General features: G+C 37.1%; 2 protein-coding genes across 4 annotated transcripts in view; both read left to right on the top strand.

The window, feature by feature from the left end:
- The first annotated feature begins 779 nt into the window (after positions 1–779).
- LOC135771417 (uncharacterized) lies at positions 780–4,448 on the top strand. The gene is made up of 4 exons (XM_065281657.2): positions 780–880; positions 2,513–2,588; positions 2,692–2,895; positions 3,251–4,448. Exons 1-4 carry the CDS (start codon positions 842–844, stop codon positions 3,619–3,621), a joined length of 690 nt encoding a protein of 229 aa, XP_065137729.1. The 5' UTR covers positions 780–841; the 3' UTR covers positions 3,622–4,448.
- Positions 4,449–4,660: 212 nt separating this feature from the next.
- The window catches only part of hycc1 (hyccin PI4KA lipid kinase complex subunit 1), a 32,064-nt gene continuing 15,075 nt past the window's right edge, over positions 4,661–21,649 (top strand). For 2 of the 3 annotated variants that reach the window (XR_010543728.2, XM_065284654.1), the window contains exon 1: positions 4,661–4,808. The gene's annotated coding sequence lies outside the window, so the exon portion shown is untranslated. Of the gene's footprint in view, positions 4,809–10,894; positions 10,996–21,649 lie in introns of those variants that run through there. The other variant, XM_065284659.2, reaches the window with a different exon arrangement.

Raw genomic sequence — 21,649 nt, forward strand, 5'->3', positions numbered from 1 at the left:
TTACCCAGACAATATTTGTCTTTTCGAATGCAAAAAGTGAGCTGCCTAATTTTCTAGTGTTGTAAGGAGCTGAATGCTTCTTGTGCACATTTCTATAGTGCAGGTGTTCTGATGTAATACCAGTATGAAGCCTCACCTGACAGATCTTAAATCTTCACAGCATGTTTCTTGATTTGTTATGAACTGACTTGATGTTTTATAATTATAAATATCATAATAGATTTGCCATGAATGTGTATCAAAGTTAATACCAGAAAAGACAGAACAGAGTATCTGAGAAATTAAATAGCACATTTAAAAATAAAGATTGTAAGATTTAAAGGCTTTGAAAGAGGAAAAAGGCTGTCATTACAGTCAGGGCGAGCAGAGCTCATTAAAGTGATTCAATGGCGCCCCCTAGACACCGAAACAGGGAATTGTTATTTCGTGCAAAATAAAATGCGGGCAAATGGATAAAACTTTATAGAATAATTAGCTTTAAATACGTTAAAGTAAATAAAATGTATTACCTCGTAGGCACTATATGCATTAAAATTTTAAAATCAATTTGAAACTTAACTTATTTGTGTGCTTAAAGGGTTGCCCACATTTTAAATTCTAGTAGCACATAAAACTTAATGACTGATCTTTCAGTATGGATTATTTCTATTGTTGAAAAAACAATGAAGCACAGAAATTAAACCACGAGGCGAAAAAAATGAAATACAAACAAAGGAATTTTTACCGCAGGTGTGACGCACCTGTCTCACGTGCACTTGACCATATGACTGCGACGTCATGTCACAATAAACTTTCATTTTAAGTTTTTTTTAAGGAAACGCAAACTCCTATGAAGTGAAAAATGGGATGTTGTTTTTCCTCTCGCAATGAAGACGCAGAGGTATGACAACTTTTTCATGATTATTCCGCGAGGTTTTGTAAGTTCATTGGAATGTAAAGCGTTTGTGTAAACATGAAATCTTAACGTCTGATTAAAGTTGTCTGTAAAACGCTTTGATTGTTTTTGTTGAGAGTTTTAAGATTTAAGAAACACAAAAGATTGAGTATAGATGTATTATATGAATACATTTACTGTTAATCTAGTATATTTGTAATTCTTACACTGTTTTCATGCCCCAGTTGTTTAGAACAAGCCTTTGATTTAGTCTTGTAAAAGTAGGTCATCAGTGCAGCAGACAATGCAATAACAAGGAAAAATGTGAAAATAATAATACTACAGAATGGAAGATTGCTTATTCTTGCTTTATTACATTTTTATTAATTATTAGGAGTTTGACGAGACACTCCACGAGACTGTGTAAGAAATCCTCAATGATACAATAACATTAATTTGAAGTGTTTTAACTTATCTAGGACTGTCCCTAACATTTTTTTTGTTAATTAAGTAATTTGATATTTTTCGGTAATAAAAATACACCCAAGTGAGCAATGACCTTTAAAATAACATGATAGTGACGATGTTATAATAATGGGTTCAAATAAAGCAAACCAAGTAAACACATGATATAAAATAAAAACAGCATTATGTATTACAACAAATGCCTGCAGAGGGCGCCATCGGACTAGCGATTGTAATTTTTTATTTCATTTTAGACTGCGAAAATGCTTACTTTTGGCCAAACAACGTTTTAATCCATTTAAATTGTTCAATTTCTTTACAATAGAAATGATACATCCACTGTCATTCTTGAGTGAGAACATCCAGATATTAAGAGGCAGTACTTATCTTAGTCCCAGACTAAAATGAATGTTTACGCAACTAAAAACAGCTTGCACTGACCTATTTTTAAAAAATATATCACACTATTTTATTACAAGATGCACTGCAGCAATGTGTTTTTGTAAGATATGTTAGTAAAAACAACTTAATTGTCCTAATATAAATAAGGCCTAGTCCTGGCTTAATCTAAAACCTGTCCTAAATCATGTAAACTGATTTTCTGACACTGATCAACAGACCGACACAAGACGTCTCAGACTTGGAAAGCCAAACAAAAAAGCACAATGCAGTAAAGATAAATTATAATGCATGCACTGTAAAAGGTTTTGCCACAAACCCAACGTAATGCTGAAATCAGGAGACAACATTTCACCTTCACAAGAAATCTTGTGACATTATTAATCTTGCGAGATTTATTTAATCTAGTCATGCCCCGATAGTAATCTATGATTTAATACAATTATTATAGCTCAGTGGTAGAGCATAGTGCTATCAGTGCAAAAGGTCATAGGTTCGAACCCAGGGAACACACATACTAAAAATGTGTACCTTCTCATGCAATGTAGGCTACTTGCTTAATCCCATCAAAGCAATGTAGCCTACTAAAAATATTTTAAAGGAGGATGTGATTCCTGAGTTAATTTTTGTAATAAAATTAAAGTGATACAAAAAGTTTTTCACAGCAGGGCCATAGAAGAATTATTCAGAAGTTCTTAAAAAAACTTAAGAACTTTTTTCCACTTGAATTCTTCAGATGTGCGCATTTATTAAGTTCCCTTTTGTCACTTCTAGAGAGAACCGTTGCTTCAGTCTAAAGAACAAAATCAGCCAGAATCTGCAAGGCGACACCCAGCTGCTGCTTCTAATGGTCAGACTAATGGTTTTAGTTTATTTTTTGCAGGTCTTAATTTTATTAAGTATTGGACATATGCAAGTCATTAGTTTAGACCATTGCCTCATGTTTCTTGCAGGCCAGAAGACAGGCAGCTTTACTGCCCGGCACGTCGGCATTCCTGACCTCGACCAGCGCTTCAAGGACATTTCGGAAATATTCAACAAACAGCAGGAGCAATATCAACACATGAAGGAAAAGCTCCAGCGCATCTCAGACCGCTACAAGTTGTCCACTAATGACAGCATGTCACAGTGCCTGAAAAAAATGAAAGAGGAACATGGTGAGACCTCACATATGACTCATGGCCTGCAGGGCACCAGTAAACACATTAGAACATTTTAAGAGAATCTGTGTTAGAGGAATAATAACAGCATTAACCCAACACAATGAAGCTGCAATGTTTAACGCATATCATTATAAAAAAAGTGTATCTAGTATATACATTTAATTTCTGCAATGTACCTGAATATAATAATCATTCATTTATAAGTCTTATGGTATGATGATCTCCATGTCTCCTTAAAGCTGGTTTGTCAGTGCTTTATTTAATTATGGCCCTTATGCAATGTTTAAATACTGCATTCATTACATTTTTAGAGTTTTCAATGTTTAAATGTCTCTTTTCCATCTATTAGGTCAATCATTTATCATTCTGGAGGTTAAAGGATATGACTTCGCCCTTGTAGTGAGGTCAGAGGCTGAAATTCCAGACAAACTGAAGCGGACGCAGATGAACATCACAGAGCTGAGCAAAGCTGCCAAGGGTGTCATGTCTGGAGGCACTAAACTCCAGGAAATGATTGACTCGGTTCTGCAAGATGAAGAAAGCATCACCAAGCAGGTCGAAGACGCTACATCAAGTCATCAAGAACGTAAAAGGCTAGTTGACAATCTAAAGGAAAACCTCAAAGAGGCGAGAAGAGCTAAAGAACTGAGTCCAAAGTACAGGAACGAGGCTGGAGATCTTTTAAAGGAGGTGGCTCAGTTGTCTGGTATCACACCGTGAAATTAGATACTGTATCAAGCTGTTTGCAAATATGTTATTATGTAAATATTATTGAAAGGTGTGATGGATATATTTAGACCTAGGTGGAAAAATTACTGCGTTGTAATTCCAGATCAAAGTCGTTCTTTTGTTTGAGCGAGTGTTGCAGTATGTCAGGATGTTCAAATTAAAAGAGCAATGTTCTTACAGTTTTAAGGGATATCTTGGTTCGTTGCAGGACAGAGTATTTTAACATCACAAAATTACACACATATGATTTAGGTCATGTGATATATATCTAAAATCACATTATAACTTGCTAAACAATAAAGAAACTGAATGCAGAAGTGAAGCAGAATGATATGAATAAATGCACAACGAATGTTTTGATAGTGGGCAGTAAAACAAGTGTTAAAAAAAATAAAAAATGTGAACCTAAGTGATTCTATGTTATTATATATTTTATGCATTTGTTAAACAATTGTATAGAAATGCTACAAGTGCACTAGTTAAATTAACATATTCATCCATTTTGTCTAAATATTCTGTAAAAAAAAAATTAATCACACATACTGTAAATGTTTTTACAGTAAACATGTACTTTGCATTTGATGTTTAGGTTATAAAGCATGCTTTGTCCAAAGTACAACATAGTACCATGATACTACAGTGTATTTAAGATATGTAAAATTATATTTAATGGTGGGGAAATATATTTGGCTTTTTTGTATAAGTATGCACGGTACCACAATACATTTTATGTGTCAAGGGACTAAAATGTTTTCTTGGCTGTAATCACATTTGTGTTTGTTATTAAATGTATTAAACAATAAAAGTATATTATTACAGCTTTTCTTGTCATAAGTTTTGCAAAATGTTTTTTTCCATCGTGAATTACACACGATACATTACTGCACACCCTCAACAAACGCAACCTACCCTGCTAATGGAAACAGCAGAGCTCTGGCTGCGGGATCATCTGATTGGCTGCTATTTGTGGACGGGTCGCTGGGTTTTATATGCTTCTCTGTCATTGGCCCGTGCGGCTGTCAATCAGAAATTCTAACTCGCTACAGTACGTTAGACTGAAGCGTGAGAAAGTACTGTTGAAGGACTCGCGCGTGCTCTGCGATATTTCACCGAGTTTTTGGATTAACCGAGACATAAATGAGACGAACGGGAGAGAGTCTCTGCAAATACAATGATAAGTGAGTAAATGTTTAAATATTGCGTTCTTGTGACCTTTTTGCTTTGTCTCGTGTGAAGGGACGGATGGCGTGGCACATCTCGTGAGTGTAATTAAACTGAGGTTGTCAAAGCATCTGCGATTGTTACACTTGTATGTGTGTGTGAGTGGAAAATAAGAAGGGTAAATGAAAGACACACACTGCGCATGGTGTATGTTGACAACACACTTTGTAATGCGGGACCTGTCAAAGTGCGCGCGCATGCATGTATGTTTGAATGTTATATATGTTTGTGGGACTGACTGAATATCTTTGAGTACTTTTTTGTGTGTCTGTATGCAAGTTAACATTATACACGTACTTGTGTGCAATGCATTTTGCAAGTGCATGCCTGTGTTTGTGTCTGGGTGGCGTAATATGTTTTGCACACACCAGTCATGCGGTTTCCTTCCCCAGTCATCATTGCCGATAAACCAGTTTTACAGAGATTACAATGTTAAAAGGAAATGATCCCTAACATTTAAGAGAAGAGTTGTGTTCCTGTTGCTCAATAGGAAGAGCATTGCATTAGCAGCACAAAGGTCATGGGTTTGATACCAAGGGAACATGCATACTGATAAAAAGAAGGATAAAAGCAAAGCATCTGTCAGATGCATAAGTGTGAATGAGAAGTGGTTTGTGTAGTGATGCCATTCATCCTCGTGTCCTTTAAATCTGACAGCAGATGTGTAGATGTGGCCTTGCTTGTGTTGTTGAGGATATAAATCTGTGTTATTGATTCACAGATCCACTGGTTTTAACCTCAAATGGCACATACACTGCATGTTTTATGTGTTTTGGACACATACATGACAACAGCTGTCTGGTTTTACACAACTTTTGGGTGTTGTGATGGAAAGTACAAATACTGAAGGTGACAGGGTTGATACAGTGGTGGCATGAATCTTTGAAAGATGCTCAGATTAACATGTCGGACTTAAGGCACTTAGAAGAAAGTAAAGTAGATATTAGGGCTGCATAACGATTAATCGTGATTAATCGTTTGCAGAATAAAAGTTTTTGTTTACATCATATATGTGTGTGTACTGTGTATAATAATTATGTATAAATAAATATACACACATGCATGTATAATTTTAAGAAAAAAATATTTATAGATTAAATATTTATATATAATATAAATTATTTATAAATATAAAAATTTATATACACATGTAAATACGCCTTAAATGTCTACATGTATGTGTATTTATTTATGCATAATTATTATACACAGTATACACACATATATGATGTAAACAAAAACTTTAATTCTGCAAACGATTAATCGCGATTAATCGTTATGCAGCCCTAGTAGATATGCTTAAGCTTAACATGTTATCTATATTATTACGGTATTCTCTAACTGATGTATTTAAACAAAACTCGGGTCGGTTCCTGTAGATCTGGAGGTCTGTGTGAATAGTTGGTTGGTTCTAGGGGAAAAGTTCATGCCGATAATAAAATGTAAGCCTACAGTCATGGAGCACATTATTGATTATAGTTTTTGTTTACACTGTTGTCCTTCAAGCTTCTGCGGTCTAAATTTTCTTCCTGAAGGCTAATGTGATGTCTGCTCTTCGTCTGACCTTTAAATGGCACTTTATTTAGATGTACTGTTATTAATACGTGAGCGCGCTGTAGTTTGTGCTGGGTTTTGTTTCTGTCAGAGCAGAAATGAAGTCCACTCACTGATCTATGCGAATAAATAACACACAGATAAATCTCTGATTTAAATCAATGAGATATAGCTAAGTGCACACATGCCTTGTTGTATTATAGAGTTTATTTGGTGCTGACAGCGTGCCAAGCATCTCCTAAGGGTTCAACACTTCTGAGTTGCCATAACAAATGCAAAACAAGTCTTGTGTTACTATTAGGTTTCTATAATAGCTTAAATTTTTCTAAATGTTTAGCTGATGACCTGAATGGCCAGGAATTGTCAGAATTTTAATCTTCTGAAATGCCATCTTATAAAAATGTTATTCTAGAGCTTTCATTGAGTCATCTGTATTTTGGGTCAGATAATCTTTAAAACATGATTTAAAAATATGGTTCAGCATTGTACAAATATTTCTCAACAACGGGATGTAAAGCTTTTCATTTTGAGATCATCCTATCGTCAGCCTGTAAGATCGGCAATACACGATAGTATCAGGGGGGAGGAAATAGTTTACTCATTTATTTATTTGTTAATTTTTACCTAAAGTCACTTGATTGCTGGACAAAAAAGAAGCTGATTTACTCTAAGCGCAACACTGTCATCACGCAACCTTTTTAAAACTGATGTCATTAATCCGAGAACGTAATTAAAGCCCGGGCGCGCCATGGGAGTGCCCAATAACCTCTCTAGTGCAAGAAAATGTTAGTGCCGTGCGTATTACAAGCTCATGTGCAAGGAAGAGTCAGAGTCATGCGTATTACAAGTTCAAGTGCTAGGAGTCCATGCCGCGTGCTTTCGGGTCCAAACAAAAGTCCAAGACAAAAGTCCAAGAAGCTCTCTCGCGCAAAGTCAACCCTCTAATGCGAGAAAAGCACGCAATGTGCATGCATGTTAATGTGAAACTATGATGATAATAATAAAACTATTGGCAACTATCGTGAAAGCCCGCTATTGGCCATATGTCTGATGATTGTCGATACATGATATAATCGTCTATCGGCACAACCCTAGCTCTGCCTTTAAGTTAAATGGAGAAAAACTGGAAGTGAAACATGTTTGCGGTATATGAAGAAATTATGTCATTTTGTCTGTGTGTGTTCATTTGACCATAAAAGTTGCTGGTGTGTTTTACATGTTTGTCATACCTGTCTTATTATTTCTCAGGTTCTCCTCTTTTATATAAGCGTTACTCAGACGGCTATAATGCGAGTTGCATAATTCTTTAAACGGTGCCTGGAGTTTAGATGCATTAAAAGATGTTATATAAAGTGTGTCTGATAATGCTAGTGGTGTCAGACTGAATATCACACATGGGAAATCATTCAGGGATGTTAGTCAGAGACACCAATATGACTCGCCATTTAGTTTCCTCAATAAATGGTGGTGCTTTTTAGCAAATATGGATCAATTCTGTCAGGAGTAAATAAGAATTTAAGCCTTTCATCTTTGGTGGAACCAGGAGCAACAGAAAAGAGTACATTGATTATATGTATCGGCACAATGTAAGTGAATGAGGACTGAGCTGTGAAATAACAAAAGGCACAAGAAAAGTCCATACAACCTTAGCAAAATATTCTTGTGGAGATTATACAATAACTTTGTTTGACAAACTGAGCTAAATTTAAGCCATTATTCACAAAACGCAGTTGGTTCTCTTTGTGGTCATTGTGTAGGTTAGCTGAACCCATATTCATCTGTGCTCTTTTGAAATTTCTATCCATTACTATGATGTTTTGTGTATTTAGAATAAAAGCTTATTTAAAAAGCGGGTTGAATAAGCTTTTCTCTTACTAATGTTCTCTCTGGAGCCATCACAACCCATTAGATGTTAAATGAGACCAGCATGATATTTTATCAGAGACAAAACTACAGGAGCTTTCTCAAGTCTAGTCACACAGATTTGTAGTTTTACTAGGGCTGCACGATACTGATAAAAAATTTGGTAACTTGCTAAATGATGGGATAAACGCAGCCAATTCTCATTATTAGCGTATAAATAGCACGCAGTAATGTCGTGCAATACATACACCAAATTCCAATTTTGGGTGCATATGATACCCCAATACTTCCAGTTTACTTAATACGGCACATCTTTACATGTGGTTTTATGTATTGTTTTCTCTCTCTCTTTTTTTTACCATTTACCAAACCCCAATTCTAACCCCAACTACAAGCAGCGACCATGTTTTAAAATAGATAAATACATTAAGAAATCTACAGCCTATATTAAATGGCACCCTAAAGCAAACTCAAGTGATAATGTTTTAAAAAAAACAACAAAAAAGAGAAACCAATACATAAAACGACACGACAAGATGCGCCGTATTAAGTGAATGGAAAGCACTGGTGTATATCGTATGTATTGCATGACTTTTCATACTGAATACTATTTATAAGTATTTCATGATAATGGATTGGATAAGCAATAATGCTTAAAATTTGTACATTTTGTATATTTCTAAAAATGAGTTTAAATTAAAATTTTTCATTTGCATTGTCTGGTTAGTTGGTCTTAGGAAATTGCTGGTTTGGGCTCCTTTGTTGCCAAACCTAGTGAGCTGCCTACCTAGATTACTTTTTCATGTCAAATGACACTTTCCATTGCATAGTACCCCACAGTTTGGTTTGGGTCGGGTTGGCTTACTTTTGGGGGCTTATCCACTGGATGCAGTCTAGTACCCGATCGTTTTTTAAGTATTACCTCGGTTGGGATTCCAAGGGGCCCAAGCTGATACTAATACGTGACATGAAAACTAGAGCCCGACCGATAAAGGATTTTGAAGAGCGATACCGATACAAATGTTTGTTGGTTTTAAAATCCGATATAACGATATATCGGCCGATATTTTTTCCCAGAAACGCAAAGGCCTTTGAACAAAAACAACAACAACCAAATCAAAGTTACCAGTTTTATATTTATATTTCATAAATATAACTTTGAATAAGACTGGAGACAAATTCTGTTAAGTTTTGATAAATTACAACAACAGCAAAATATAAATTGCTGATCACTGTACTCAGGCAGTGGCTAGACGCCTAAATCTGGACCCCACCAGCAGCTACTGGTTCAGAGCGCTCTGTCAGAAACACCAACAGTAAGAAAATCTAATGAAGGCTGTTTCGTTTTTTTTAAAAATATTCATTTATCGGCCATTATGAATGCCGATACCGATAGTTTGGAAAATGCCTAATAACGGCATGCCGATATATCGTTCGGGCTCTAGTGAAAACACTGTAGATCACTGATTGGTCTGAGAGAATCGTCACTACCAGCGTCATCAATATAATGTAAAAGATTAGCTTTACCTTCATGCTAGCTTGCGCTGTCTCAAGTAAACCTGTTGTCATCTGTGCTTTGCTGTAAGTTTTCAAACTCCCTTTTAGCCATGAAAAACATCCACAGGTTGAGAATTAGGAACACCATACCAGTTTTTTTCAAGAATTGCAGTTTGTGGTGGCACATTTGCGACACGCACGTCCCTATATATGCTTAAATGCAACTTAAATGAGGCTCAGCAGAACGCGTCAACTGACTCCACGGATGTTTGTACAGAAACTGTCATGTGAGACAGAGGTAGTGATAAACGCGATGTGCAAACATCTATTTGTGGTGGCCAATTTTAACTGAGAAATAAATAAATGTATGGGAATGTACAACGACGCTCTCACGTGTATGATGTCACAGCAGTAGGCAGCGCAAATATAACGACACGCCTATAATCCCTTCCACTGCGAAGTGATACTAAACTTGATGGAAAAGCTAACCGAGCCAAAGTGAGGTGAGCTGACCCGACCCAAACTAAACTAAACCGTGGGGTACTATGCAATGGAAAAGCGCCAATAGATGCAATGCATGCTCTATTCCTATCAAATGAGCGTCTGTTTTCTTTAACTTTCAGTTTCTCTGTCTTTCTGTTCATTTATTCATCTGTAATCTATCAACCCCTGAAGCCCAAAGTCCAACACACTCACATCATCCAGTCGTGATAAAAGCCACTGCAGATGGGCTTTCCTGCCATTATTCAGCACAGTGTGGGAGTTGATGTGTTATAATGGGCTTTACATTGCCCAATCAGGACTGAGGATTTAATCAAACCGATGCCTCACGGGTGTTTTAGGGTGGTTTTCTGCACTCATTGGTCATTCTGGGTCACGGCATCTCCTCGAGGCCCGTTTAAGCAAGAATCTCGTCAGATCCGGTTAGTCTCAGTTGGATTTCATTCATTCAGAAACCCTGCGGATGTGAGGTTTTATTTGTGGCGCTGGCATGCGTCTGCCAGCACTGGTCGAAGCAGATGGGCCAGATTTCTGCCACACCCCTCAAAAGCAGCCTCCTGGGTCCTGATTTGTCCTCGTGTTCCATTGTGCCGTGTCAGTGCCGGCCGGGCGTGGGTGGGGCTTGAAAGGTTTGAAACAGGAAGTGAAGAAACGTTTGTGCAATGAAGCTGAGCTGTGGCTGTGCTGGGATATTTCTCTGTCGTTTCGACCTGAGGGTTTTTAAACACAGTAAGTACACTTAACACTGTGTCTGTTAGATACAATCAGAAGTGTTTCTGTGTGTGTGTGTCTGTGTGTTAGTAAGTGTGTATATGTAATGTTGAGTTAGTCACAGACTCTGTGACTGTGTGAAGTTTGTGTCATGTCTTGAGTATGGGATATTTTTCCAGTCAGCTCCGGGTGTGTTGACAACTAATCTACTAGATTTTAATCTTATGAACAAGTGAAGCTTTATGGGATTTTACGTTGTTTAGTTGTGAAATACTTACAGATACTAAAGTTTACTTAAAAATGCCAAATCCAAGACGCATTATCTTGTCACTTTATTGTCAAGCAATTGTTCCTTTTTTTGTATACTTCTGTACATTTTGTGTTTAACTATTGTATCTATTGTATTCTGTCTTGTCTATAGAGAAGCATTCAAGATTTTTTTCCTAATACTTTGTACTAGGGCTAGTCTGTATATTGAGTTTTAGTAATGTATCGGTTAGTGATCGACTGATTATAATTTTTTATTACCAATACCAAATAATTGTCTGCTTATGTGCCCAAAAACTGATATGCTTAACCGATTATCATTTACTGTTTTACTTCTTTAACAATCACTCCCTCTTTGCATACAAAGTCATAAATAGAGAGGTCTGAAAGAGTGAAGAATAATATTAATTTAATGAATAATATCACTAGAATAATACATTGATAAACATTGCGCTGTTTATGCTTTTACTCTGGCATTAACTGTATCAAACTGTGATAGCTCGCAGAGGTATTAAATAATTAATTAATATCCATATTTATTTATTAAGATGTTTTAGCAAAATAGTAATTGTTAATAGGGGTGTGCATTGGCACTGCCCTCACAATTCAATTCAATTACGATTCACCAGGTAACGATTCAATTCGATTCTACGATGCATTGCGATGCATCAGAATTCTACTGTACACAACAAGGCAAATTTTTAATCAGTCAAGTAGTAAAGTCAAGTGCAACTATTCTTAACAAAAACGGAAGCTTATAGCAGCTTTAAGACAATGACAATTATATACCTGAGATGAGAAGTCTTGTCTAGTTTCCTATTAACTTCATAGAATCCGAAATGTGCCCATATGTCCACTTTCCATTGAAAAGGGTGCGTTTTTATTAACCCGTCTATCACGGTAAACTTCACAACTTTATTGTCCACTCGAGGCCAGAAAATAAACAGTGACATAATCGATTATGGCACTTTGCGGCATCGATGCTGAATCGTGCATGCCCGCATTGCGATGCATTGCCGAATCGATTATTGTTGACACCCCTAATTGTTAATGTAACTTAGGGTAAATCTTGTTAGCTACATGCGATGGCTGTGTTTCAGCCTTCAACCTGGTGAGTGAACAGCAATATGAACATGATTTTATAAGCCTGCTAATAAGCATAAATAACAGAAAACCAAATTTAATTCAGCGTTTTTATTTCCCACAATCGAGAACCGAGTATCAAAAAAAAAGTCTGAATCGAAAATTGAATTGAGATCGAATCAATTTGATAGCTTGTGAATCAAAATCGAATCGATCTGGAACATCTGAATCGATACCCAGCCCTAGTTTTGATGGGTCAACATGATCAGTCAAGCTGAATATATTGCATATCAGGCATTTATAACGCATCTCATCTGTGCATTAATGGCTGTTATGTTAAGTATACTCAGTCATTTTAATGAGGTCGCATCATATTTGCCATGCACGCTGTTGTTTTTGTTGTCTCCTTTCCTCAAACGCTGTGATTAAGTGTCAGTCCAGCACAAGATGGCGTCGTTTATTGTTCAATCCGATTTTTACAAAACCGATTACTGATAATGGGAAAATGCTTAAATATCTGTGGAAATACCGGGAAACAAATCTCTAGTAATATCAGTCGATCTCTAGTAGGGCTGTCACTTTTGTGAAAAAATCATTTTCGATTTTTAATATATAAGTGTTCATTGAATCGATTGTAAAATCGATTTTCCATGTCTAAAAAAGACGTTTCCATTTTCAACGCCAAATAACAGACAAATGTAAAGAGAGCGCCTGAAACGCACAAGTCAGCAATATTTCTTATTCATTGTCATTAAGTTTCGTGCAGAATAAAAAACAGCAACAGTAGTGCAACATTCTCTAAAAAAATATGCAGAGTGGACTGCTGCCATAAATGAAAAACATTACTGCAGGCTTCAACCGGCTGCTTTTATGATTTAGGCAATTCAAAAATTATTTTAAATAATGATTCGATCCATTTCAAACAACTGTTCAAAAATGAAACTTTAAATAGACTTACTTGAAGTTGAGAACATGCTGTGTATTTTTTTATTAAACGTAACCGACACTTAGGCAGCACTAGGCAGGCATAATGAAATGCGCTAAAAGACTATGGCCATTACAAATTATTGGTCAGGAAAACAAGTCGATCAACATTTTAGGGGTCATTGTCATTGTCCATCTGTTGAGAAGACGCACTCCGACCGCACTGATGTCCCAGGGAAACTCGGGTACTTCGTTGCCAGCTGCGTATTTCGTACTGCCAATCTTCCATCACAAAAGCGGGTTGCTGTCAGCTCGCAAGGGTGGCTCCTTGTCATAACTCATAATCTCCTGTAAGGTCACAATTTCGACGCTCTCTCATGTTGCACAGGTTTATTGACGTTGTCCTCCATTTTCTTTGCAAAACACTAGATGCAGCGATTGAAAGCGTGAAACTATAGGTGCGTAAAATTGCTGGGTATTTTCTGTCTAGCTTTCGCACACCTACTGCACTTTCGGAATTATTTATTTTCTTTTTCTGCTTGTTTGTGAGTTTTGTTACATCTATATTTTTAACTGTTTAATTCTTTTAAAATTAATAGTGTACATATTTGGTTAAAATCGATTGCCTATTTTCGTTTTCGAAACTTTTTTTGGTTGGTCCGATCGATTGTGCAATCGATTTTCGAACGAAAAGTGACAGCCCTAATCTCTAGTATCGATATTTTTTGCCAGCGGGATACGGGATGAGAAAATTCCGTAGTGCTGGGCGGTATGACCAAAAATTGACACAAGGTATTTTTCTAAATTATGCCGGTTTCACGGTTTATGATGATTTTGTCCATGAATGACTGGGTGTTAACCACATTTTCTACTGACTGAGAGAAGAAAAACAGCAGTAGATTGACTTAGAATTATGGATGTTCATTGCAGTTAATTTTCCCGCATCTCGCCTCGCTCCGCATGTTATTTGCGTCATACAGCAGTATTGGGGTGTATTAAAAATTATTATGATGAAATAAAAGTAAGGTTTTAGCTTTCCAACATGCGCACATGTTCTTATTCAAATTATATAATAAACACACAGATATTTATTGAACTTTTTAAGTAAGAGAAGTTTGAACTGTCTCAGCAAATATACTCAAGATTAATGCTGATGTCCTTCCTATGTCACCATATCTTCTTTTGTTAATAAACTTGTACTGGTTTAGTGATAAGGTGGTTGCCTGTTCGCTCTCAGGCTTCCTGAAGTTGTAGTTTTTCCTGATGTGTTCAGGTTCCTGAGGATGTTGTGTTATGATGGTTTAATTTTGTTTTTCTCACTTCACTCCTGCTCTGAGTATCTCTTACCTTTCTTGTTGAACGGCTCTGTTTATGTGCTCTAAAGTAATTTGATGTAGGTTTATTAGATTTTAAAAGTGGTTTTAAAATTGAGGTTTCTCTGCTTTCATATCGGAAGTGGATGCAGAACCACAGTAGCCTGGTTAGCCAGACCTACATCAATATGTAAGGTCTGGCAACTCTTCACACAAACGGCTCAATGCAAGGGGCGGGATATAAGGTTGTCCCTCAAAATGCCTCTGCACGCAATAGGATAGCGCTATGACGGATCAGAGCAACGAAGAAGGTGACGTAGTTACCGTAACCAGTCGGCAAAACTCCAAACACATCTTTCTTGCTTAAAAAGGACTTCAGTAGGGTTTATTTGCTCTTCTCTCAAAGAAAAACATAAGTCTAAGTCCTCCAGAGTCGCGGCCAAAGCCGCTTCAAAAGATAGCTGTTCGCCAACAGCAGCAGCCATTCTCTGTTTTCAAGTAGGAACCGTTGCAGCTCTGTCGTCATCATGTTAAGCCCGCCCCACAGACGCTACACACGATGTGATTGGCCTGACCAAATTTTGGTTTTTGGACCGGTTAAGTGTATTGTGAGTGCCTAGACTAAACCCTGGCAGCAAATATATTTTGCGGCCGCTAGGGTGCGTCTAGATTTCTAGGCTAGAACCACAGATTATCTACAGGGAATCAGGACTGTGGCCAGACATAAAGTATGAAAGAGATTGTTTATGATACTGAACACAGTCCTGTTTTGTCAGAAATTGCTTTATCACATTCATATCCTATAACTCTTCTAGAATGTTACTGTATGTACCCATGTATTTTTATCTAGAAATGTCATTTCTGGACATTTGATCAAAAAGCTTGTTTTACAAAGTTTTATACAGTAGAAACACATAATGTAATAGTTTAAAAGCATACAATTCAAATAAAATTAAGGGCTGCATCAACTAATCAATATTTGATTATGGAAGTAGTTTTCAACTAATGCCATTATCGAATAATAAATGCTTTCACACCACCTGCTTGATACAGTGCGAGCTGTGCGCTTATTGAGTTAGGCACTTCTTGTTTATTTCTATAACATGCATGTATATCATATCATCTGGCTTGTTTCATTAATAACGAATAATGTTAAAATTCATCAAGGTCTAAAATTGAAGATCAAAATAAGTTTGGTAATCTGTTGCAAAATTTCCTCACTAGCAGATTGAGAAAACTAAATGCGGTTTGTTTATTTTTATTTAGCAATTTAAAGATGTTTTACTATTTAAAAACTGGACAAACTTTTCATTTCACCATAATTCATTGAGAAGCATGATTATTTAAGGCTTAAAGTAAATAAAAAATGAAAGATTATAATAGCAAAACTTTTTTCTTTTTAATTTCACTTTTCATGTCGAATTTAACGTCTTTCGGCTGGAACGTTGATCGTAAATTTGCCTTTACTATAGTTGCAAATAGTGCTGTGTTCAAAATATCGATACGACGATACATCGTCATGGACGCTTGACGATGCGTGCATCGATACAGCACCTTCCGTATCGATTCGGATGTACTTTTGAAAGTAACGTGAAGAATTGCTGTTGATCCGTGATCCGTATGGAAAGGACGCATGTGTCCCGCGGAGTACGTAGAGTTAAAGGTGGTGGGGTATACTTTCACCTTGCGTGTCTGTCTCAATGGCGCACATGTCTGCATAGTGAGCCGCATACTCACGCTCTCTCTCTCACGCGCGCATTAAAGTCAATGAGTTCAGTATGAAAGCGCAACATAAGTTAAGTACTAACTCTGGGATTTTAAATATTTCTAATAGCTAATAAATAAATGGCAAAAACACAACTGTTACAACACTGCTTATTCAATGTACAATAAACAAATAATAATAAAAATAATAATAATAATGTTACTAAATTCTGAACAAAAATGTAAATCAAAATTGTCTTGTATTGTGATGCGCATCGTATCGGGATCCTTGTATTGGGATACGTATCGTATCGGGGAATTGTTGGCAATACACAGCCCTAGTTGCAAATATGGTGAAGTTATAGTTGTGCGTAGGTCCTACGGCGTTGGCTCTGCATCGGTTTACAATAACAACGCTAGCAGTCCGCGTAGAATGGATGTACTGTAAAAACATTTGCGAGGTGCACTTCAGGCAACTCAGAAGTATACGCACAACCTACGTCGTAGACCTTACGCAAGACTATAACTTGCACTTAGCCGTTTCCAACAATCCGTGACCTTCAGGATCCAGTGCTGCTGTCGTGTAGGTTTCAGTGAGATGTTCACTCAGCAGGGAACTTGAGGACCCTCATTAGTGTCTCACCCTCAGTGAGTGGGGACGCAGCAGGGACACCAAACATACCTCACCGTGGGCTTTAATCAGGGTTTCTGCCAGCATATGTGCTACTTTCAGATGTATAAACCCACTAAGTCTGGAAGTGAGCTGTAATAATGTGTTGTTTGGTCTAAAAAGCCTCTTGTTCCCGTCATCAGTCAAAGGGCGAGAGGCAAGTATTTACTCTTTCCATTAGAGACCAATGGGTGCACTTAACCAACTATAATGCTCAGATTCACTCGTCTCTAATGCTATCTCTGTTTGCGGTTTTAGTAAAAATCTGATATTATTTAAATGAATGATCATGGCCAATAAAACTCACAATAACGATGCTATCGCAATATTTAATGGTATTAAAATAAATAACTTGGATATGATTATACAGCCACTGAGATTATTACATTGGTTTTTGATGTGGATTTATTGCATGACCCATCGCCTCATGTAAAACTCATTTGGTTTAAACAGATCTTATGACAGCGCTATGATGTTAACCCACAGTGGGCTTGTGGTTTGGGTGGATGTTGTTTCCTGTTTCCGGTTGTGTGTTTAATTCAATTAACAAGTTCCAGTTAACATTTCGTATGAGTAATTCAAGTTATATTGCATTTTAAAATGGTAAAATGTGTGATCTCTCTCGCTTTTGTTTACTCTTTGTGGTCCCATCTGTCAGCTTTTGGTCTAAATGAATCAGACTGTTTGAAAGGCATTGATCGGTATAGTAATGGATCAGTCCTTCTGTAAGGTCAAGGGTCACCAGTATTTAAATTCCTCAAATGACTCGTCAGGTGATAAACTAAAGCTCCTGGTAAATGATTAAATACTCAAACGAATAATCATCCAGCGAACATTTTTCACACTTTCAGTGAAGTCTGTGTTTTTCTTTTCTGCAGTTAAATCCAGAAACCGTCTGAATGTTTAAAATAACTTCACGTCTGTGAGTCACGGCTCGCGGTTTGACCACCATAGATGGAATAAAGAGCAAAATCCCTTCCAGAAACAGAACGTGAATCCTGGCACTGACTGACCAACATTAATCCAATAGCTTGTGTTCGGTATAAGACACAAACACACAGTGCAACAGTTACACAACACAAATACACACTCATAGTGCAACAGTTTGTTAATCCATGAACAGGATGTGAGTGTTGATTCAAATTAATCAATAAAGCTGTAAATGAACGAGTTTGTGTACTACTAATCTCTCACTCTTTCTCGCTCACAAACTCTTACGCATTTAGGCTATATTTACGTTTTGTAAATGTGTTATTAATTTGTGATAATTATCACAAACAATATTTGCGATCGATAAACTAGTGGATAATTCGTTAATAAACTCAGTATCTTGTGCAGCTCAAACACATGTAGGCCGCCATTGTTGTTTTGATTATATTCGTGCATGCCTATAGAGTAATAGTTTACATAAAAACTCAACATTTTGGTTGACCACACAGTGAGTTGACCGTACCCGTTGACGTCCATAGTAAGAAAAACAAATACTATGGAAGTTGACAGGTACTGCGTGCTGTCCATAATTTCTTTAAATATCTTTTTGTGTTCAGCAGAATAAAGAAATTCATACAGGGTTAAAGGAAAACACCACAGTTTTGCAATATTTTACTATGTTCTTAACTCAACTTAGACGAATTAATACATACTTAAATTTATTCAATGTGTGCACTTAATCTTTGTACAGCGCGTTGTGAATGTGTTAGCATTTAGCCTAGCCCCATTCATTCCTTAGGATCCAAACAGGGATGAACTCAGAAGCCACCCTATTCATGAGTAGTTACACGAGTAAGTATGGTGGCACAAAATAAAATGTGACGTTTTTTAAGCAAATGAAAAATGAGAATTATATTGTATGGAGGAAGAGCACTTAGTGTACAGCACTTCGACTAATATTGACGAAGTTTGAGCGAGAGGGTGAGGAGTCAGGAGTGATTATGTTACTGCGCCCAAGGTCAAAGTGCTGCAAATTAAGTCCTCCTCTTCTGCTTCTTTTTTTGTAAATAATATTTTTGTTTCACCGTTAAGGAGATCAGTGTTTAAATTTAATCTTAGTTCTCTCCACACTACTGACACAATTCATGTCAAAAAAGGTTTTGTGTGTTCTGTGGAGAATCAAGTTTATTCAATGACTGACATGTGTCATTGAACACACAAGTTATGAATGTTGTGTTCTAATACAATTTATAACACTAAAAGTAATATAAAGATGTTGGACAGAACAATTGATAATACAAGTTATTTCAAGTTAAATCAACTTAAAATTGAGTTTAATGAATTATATTGGAATTACTAGACATTTTTAAGTTAAATGTAAATTAGAGGAAAATAAGTTGCCCTAAAAAAGTAAATTCAACTTGTCTGGATTTACAGTGCATGCACATCACCGTTATCACAGATTCTCGTTTACATAGTTTACACGTTATCAAAATGTGCTCTTTGAGACCCGTCTTCACAAGTTTGCATTTTCAGGACCCCAAAATACAATTGTTGTGTAAACAAAGAGCCAAACTACATAATTTTTTATTACCATTAACGATTGAAAACGTTGTTTTATAAATTGCCCCTGGCCATTACACTCTCAAAGGGGTCACATGCTGGATGAGAAGCGCCGCATCACACCATGTATTTAAAAATCAAACGCATTATGTTAAATGAATGTAAACATAAGAGGCGGCTGTCCGCTGTAACTCTGGACACTTCTCAAATCCGTGTCGCGCCAGTTGTCCTGCGAGTTGTCCTTTACATGATGCAGCGCTTCTCATCCGGTGTGCGACCCCCTTCACTCTCTCTCTCTCTCTCTCTCTCTCACTCACTCACTCACTCACTCACTCACTCACTCACTCACTCACTCACTCACTCACTCACTCACTCACTCACCCACTCTCTCGCTCTCTCTCGCTCTCTCTCTCTCGCTCTCTCTCTCTCTCTCTCTCTCTCGCGCTCTCTCGCTCTCGCTCTCGCTCTCTCGCGCGCGCTCTCTCTCGCGCGCTCTCTCTCGCGCACTGTCAGTCGATCTCTCTCTGCTGTAATTAAAGTGAGAAGCACAGACTGTTGCTGTTTAAGATCGATGGAGAAACAGTGAGATGCTGTAGTGGTTTCACACAGAACGCTGTGACTTGAGGGATTTTACTGAGAGTTGAAATGAAGAATGATTGAGAAGAGAAACAGAAACAGAGGAAAACTGATGACAGTAAGTTGGGATGATTTGGCCTCAAAAACACACACACAAGTTTGCTGGTAACTGTACTGTAGAGTATTAATATCATGTCTGAATGTAGAGAGAGAACCGTGAATGTTTCATTGCAGTGAGAAATACTTTGACCCATATTATTTTCTTGCTTTATTCCTCGTTGGCCTATTTAACTGTAATATCTTAAAGCTTTTACTGACATTTATTATCTTTGACTTAATTACTTGAGGTTTGTAAAGGTTGTTCTGTGTAAAGCTGTCTGGAAATCCATTACAGAAAGGCATTTCACAAAGAAACTGCATTGAGTGGGTTTACAAAATTGTCCTCAAGATTAAACTCCCTTTGGAAATCCTTAATGGTGAAAATATTTCTTGTTTTGTCAAGAAACCGTGCATAGTATTTTCTTATAAATAATTGCTGCTAGTCGGAGAATCTCTGTGTGGATGAAGTTTACAATCCCAAGTATTTATGATATTCAGGTCTGTAGTATAAGTAAAAAACATCACTGTGGATCATTTTTCTCTTTGAGGTTTGTACATCATTATCATTTATAAAAAATGATGATAGTCTCATCATTTAAAGAGCTACAGTAGATGAATGTTTGCGTAGTTACAGGATCTGTTCATTTTTTCTTCTCCAGTGATCCTGTTGTATAACTCTCTCTTGCACCTTCACCATCCTTCAAAATTTGGATATCTCCGGTATCCACAGATACCTAGCATCCTTTTGAGACTGTAGTGAAAACTAGAAGTAGACCGATTAATCGTTTTTGCCGATTAATCGACACAGATAGTTCATTGGTGGAGCAGTCGGCTATCGGCAAAAAAATCTAACCCTTTATAATGAATAAAGTTTGTTATAAAGGCTGACAGGACGCTAATATTAGCAGTACCTCTAGGCCTGTCGCGATAAACGATAAATCGATTAATCGCACGGTAAATAAAATGAGCTCGATCATTTTTTTCGGCCGCAATAATTCACATTTGCATGATTGTTTGTTTTCCTTGTCTCTCTCTCTCTCTACCAAAGAGACTGGATGACCGCTCCGTGCAACGAGTGACAAGGAGTGAACCCTCGTCAGTCATTTGTCAGTCGCATGATCTGTGTGGGGAGGGGGGACTCCTGGTGTAGCCTATCACAGTAGGAGTACTGAGGAGGATGAGCGCCGCGTGAGAAGTGTAGCAGGAGAAAACACTAGTTGAGACGAGAGTTGGAGAAAAATATGGATTTACTAGAGGCTGTTTACACTTGTCATTAACATGCGTTTTTATCGATCGGATCACAATGTTTTACGTCTTTTCTGACTTTTCTGACACAAGGTGAACAGTGCTATTTTTAGCCTTTCATTGAAAAACTAAAGCGGGTGATCTCCGCAGTTTCATTTTGCAAGCGTGTGAAAGTTGCGCGATCTTATTTCATCAATTGCGCTGAAAATTCAGAGAAAGCTCTAACATATACATGTAGAAAATACTGTGCAGCATGTTTACTTGCTTAACAAGCAGTGGACATAATATTAGTTTGCGT

The sequence above is a fragment of the Paramisgurnus dabryanus genome, chromosome 19 (assembly GCF_030506205.2).
Source record: "Paramisgurnus dabryanus chromosome 19, PD_genome_1.1, whole genome shotgun sequence".
Classification (NCBI taxonomy): Eukaryota; Metazoa; Chordata; class Actinopteri; order Cypriniformes; family Cobitidae; genus Paramisgurnus; species Paramisgurnus dabryanus.

Excerpts from the sequence above, each read along its gene's own strand:
- LOC135771417 (XM_065281657.2), top strand. The coding sequence starts at position 842 with ATGGGATGTTGTTTTTCCTCTCGCAATGAAGACGCAGAG. Across the intron at positions 2,589-2,691 it reads CCCAGCTGCTGCTTCTAATG|GCCAGAAGACAGGCAGCTTT; the intron begins GTCAGACTAATG and ends TGTTTCTTGCAG. Across the intron at positions 2,896-3,250 it reads AAAAATGAAAGAGGAACATG|GTCAATCATTTATCATTCTG; the intron begins GTGAGACCTCAC and ends TCCATCTATTAG.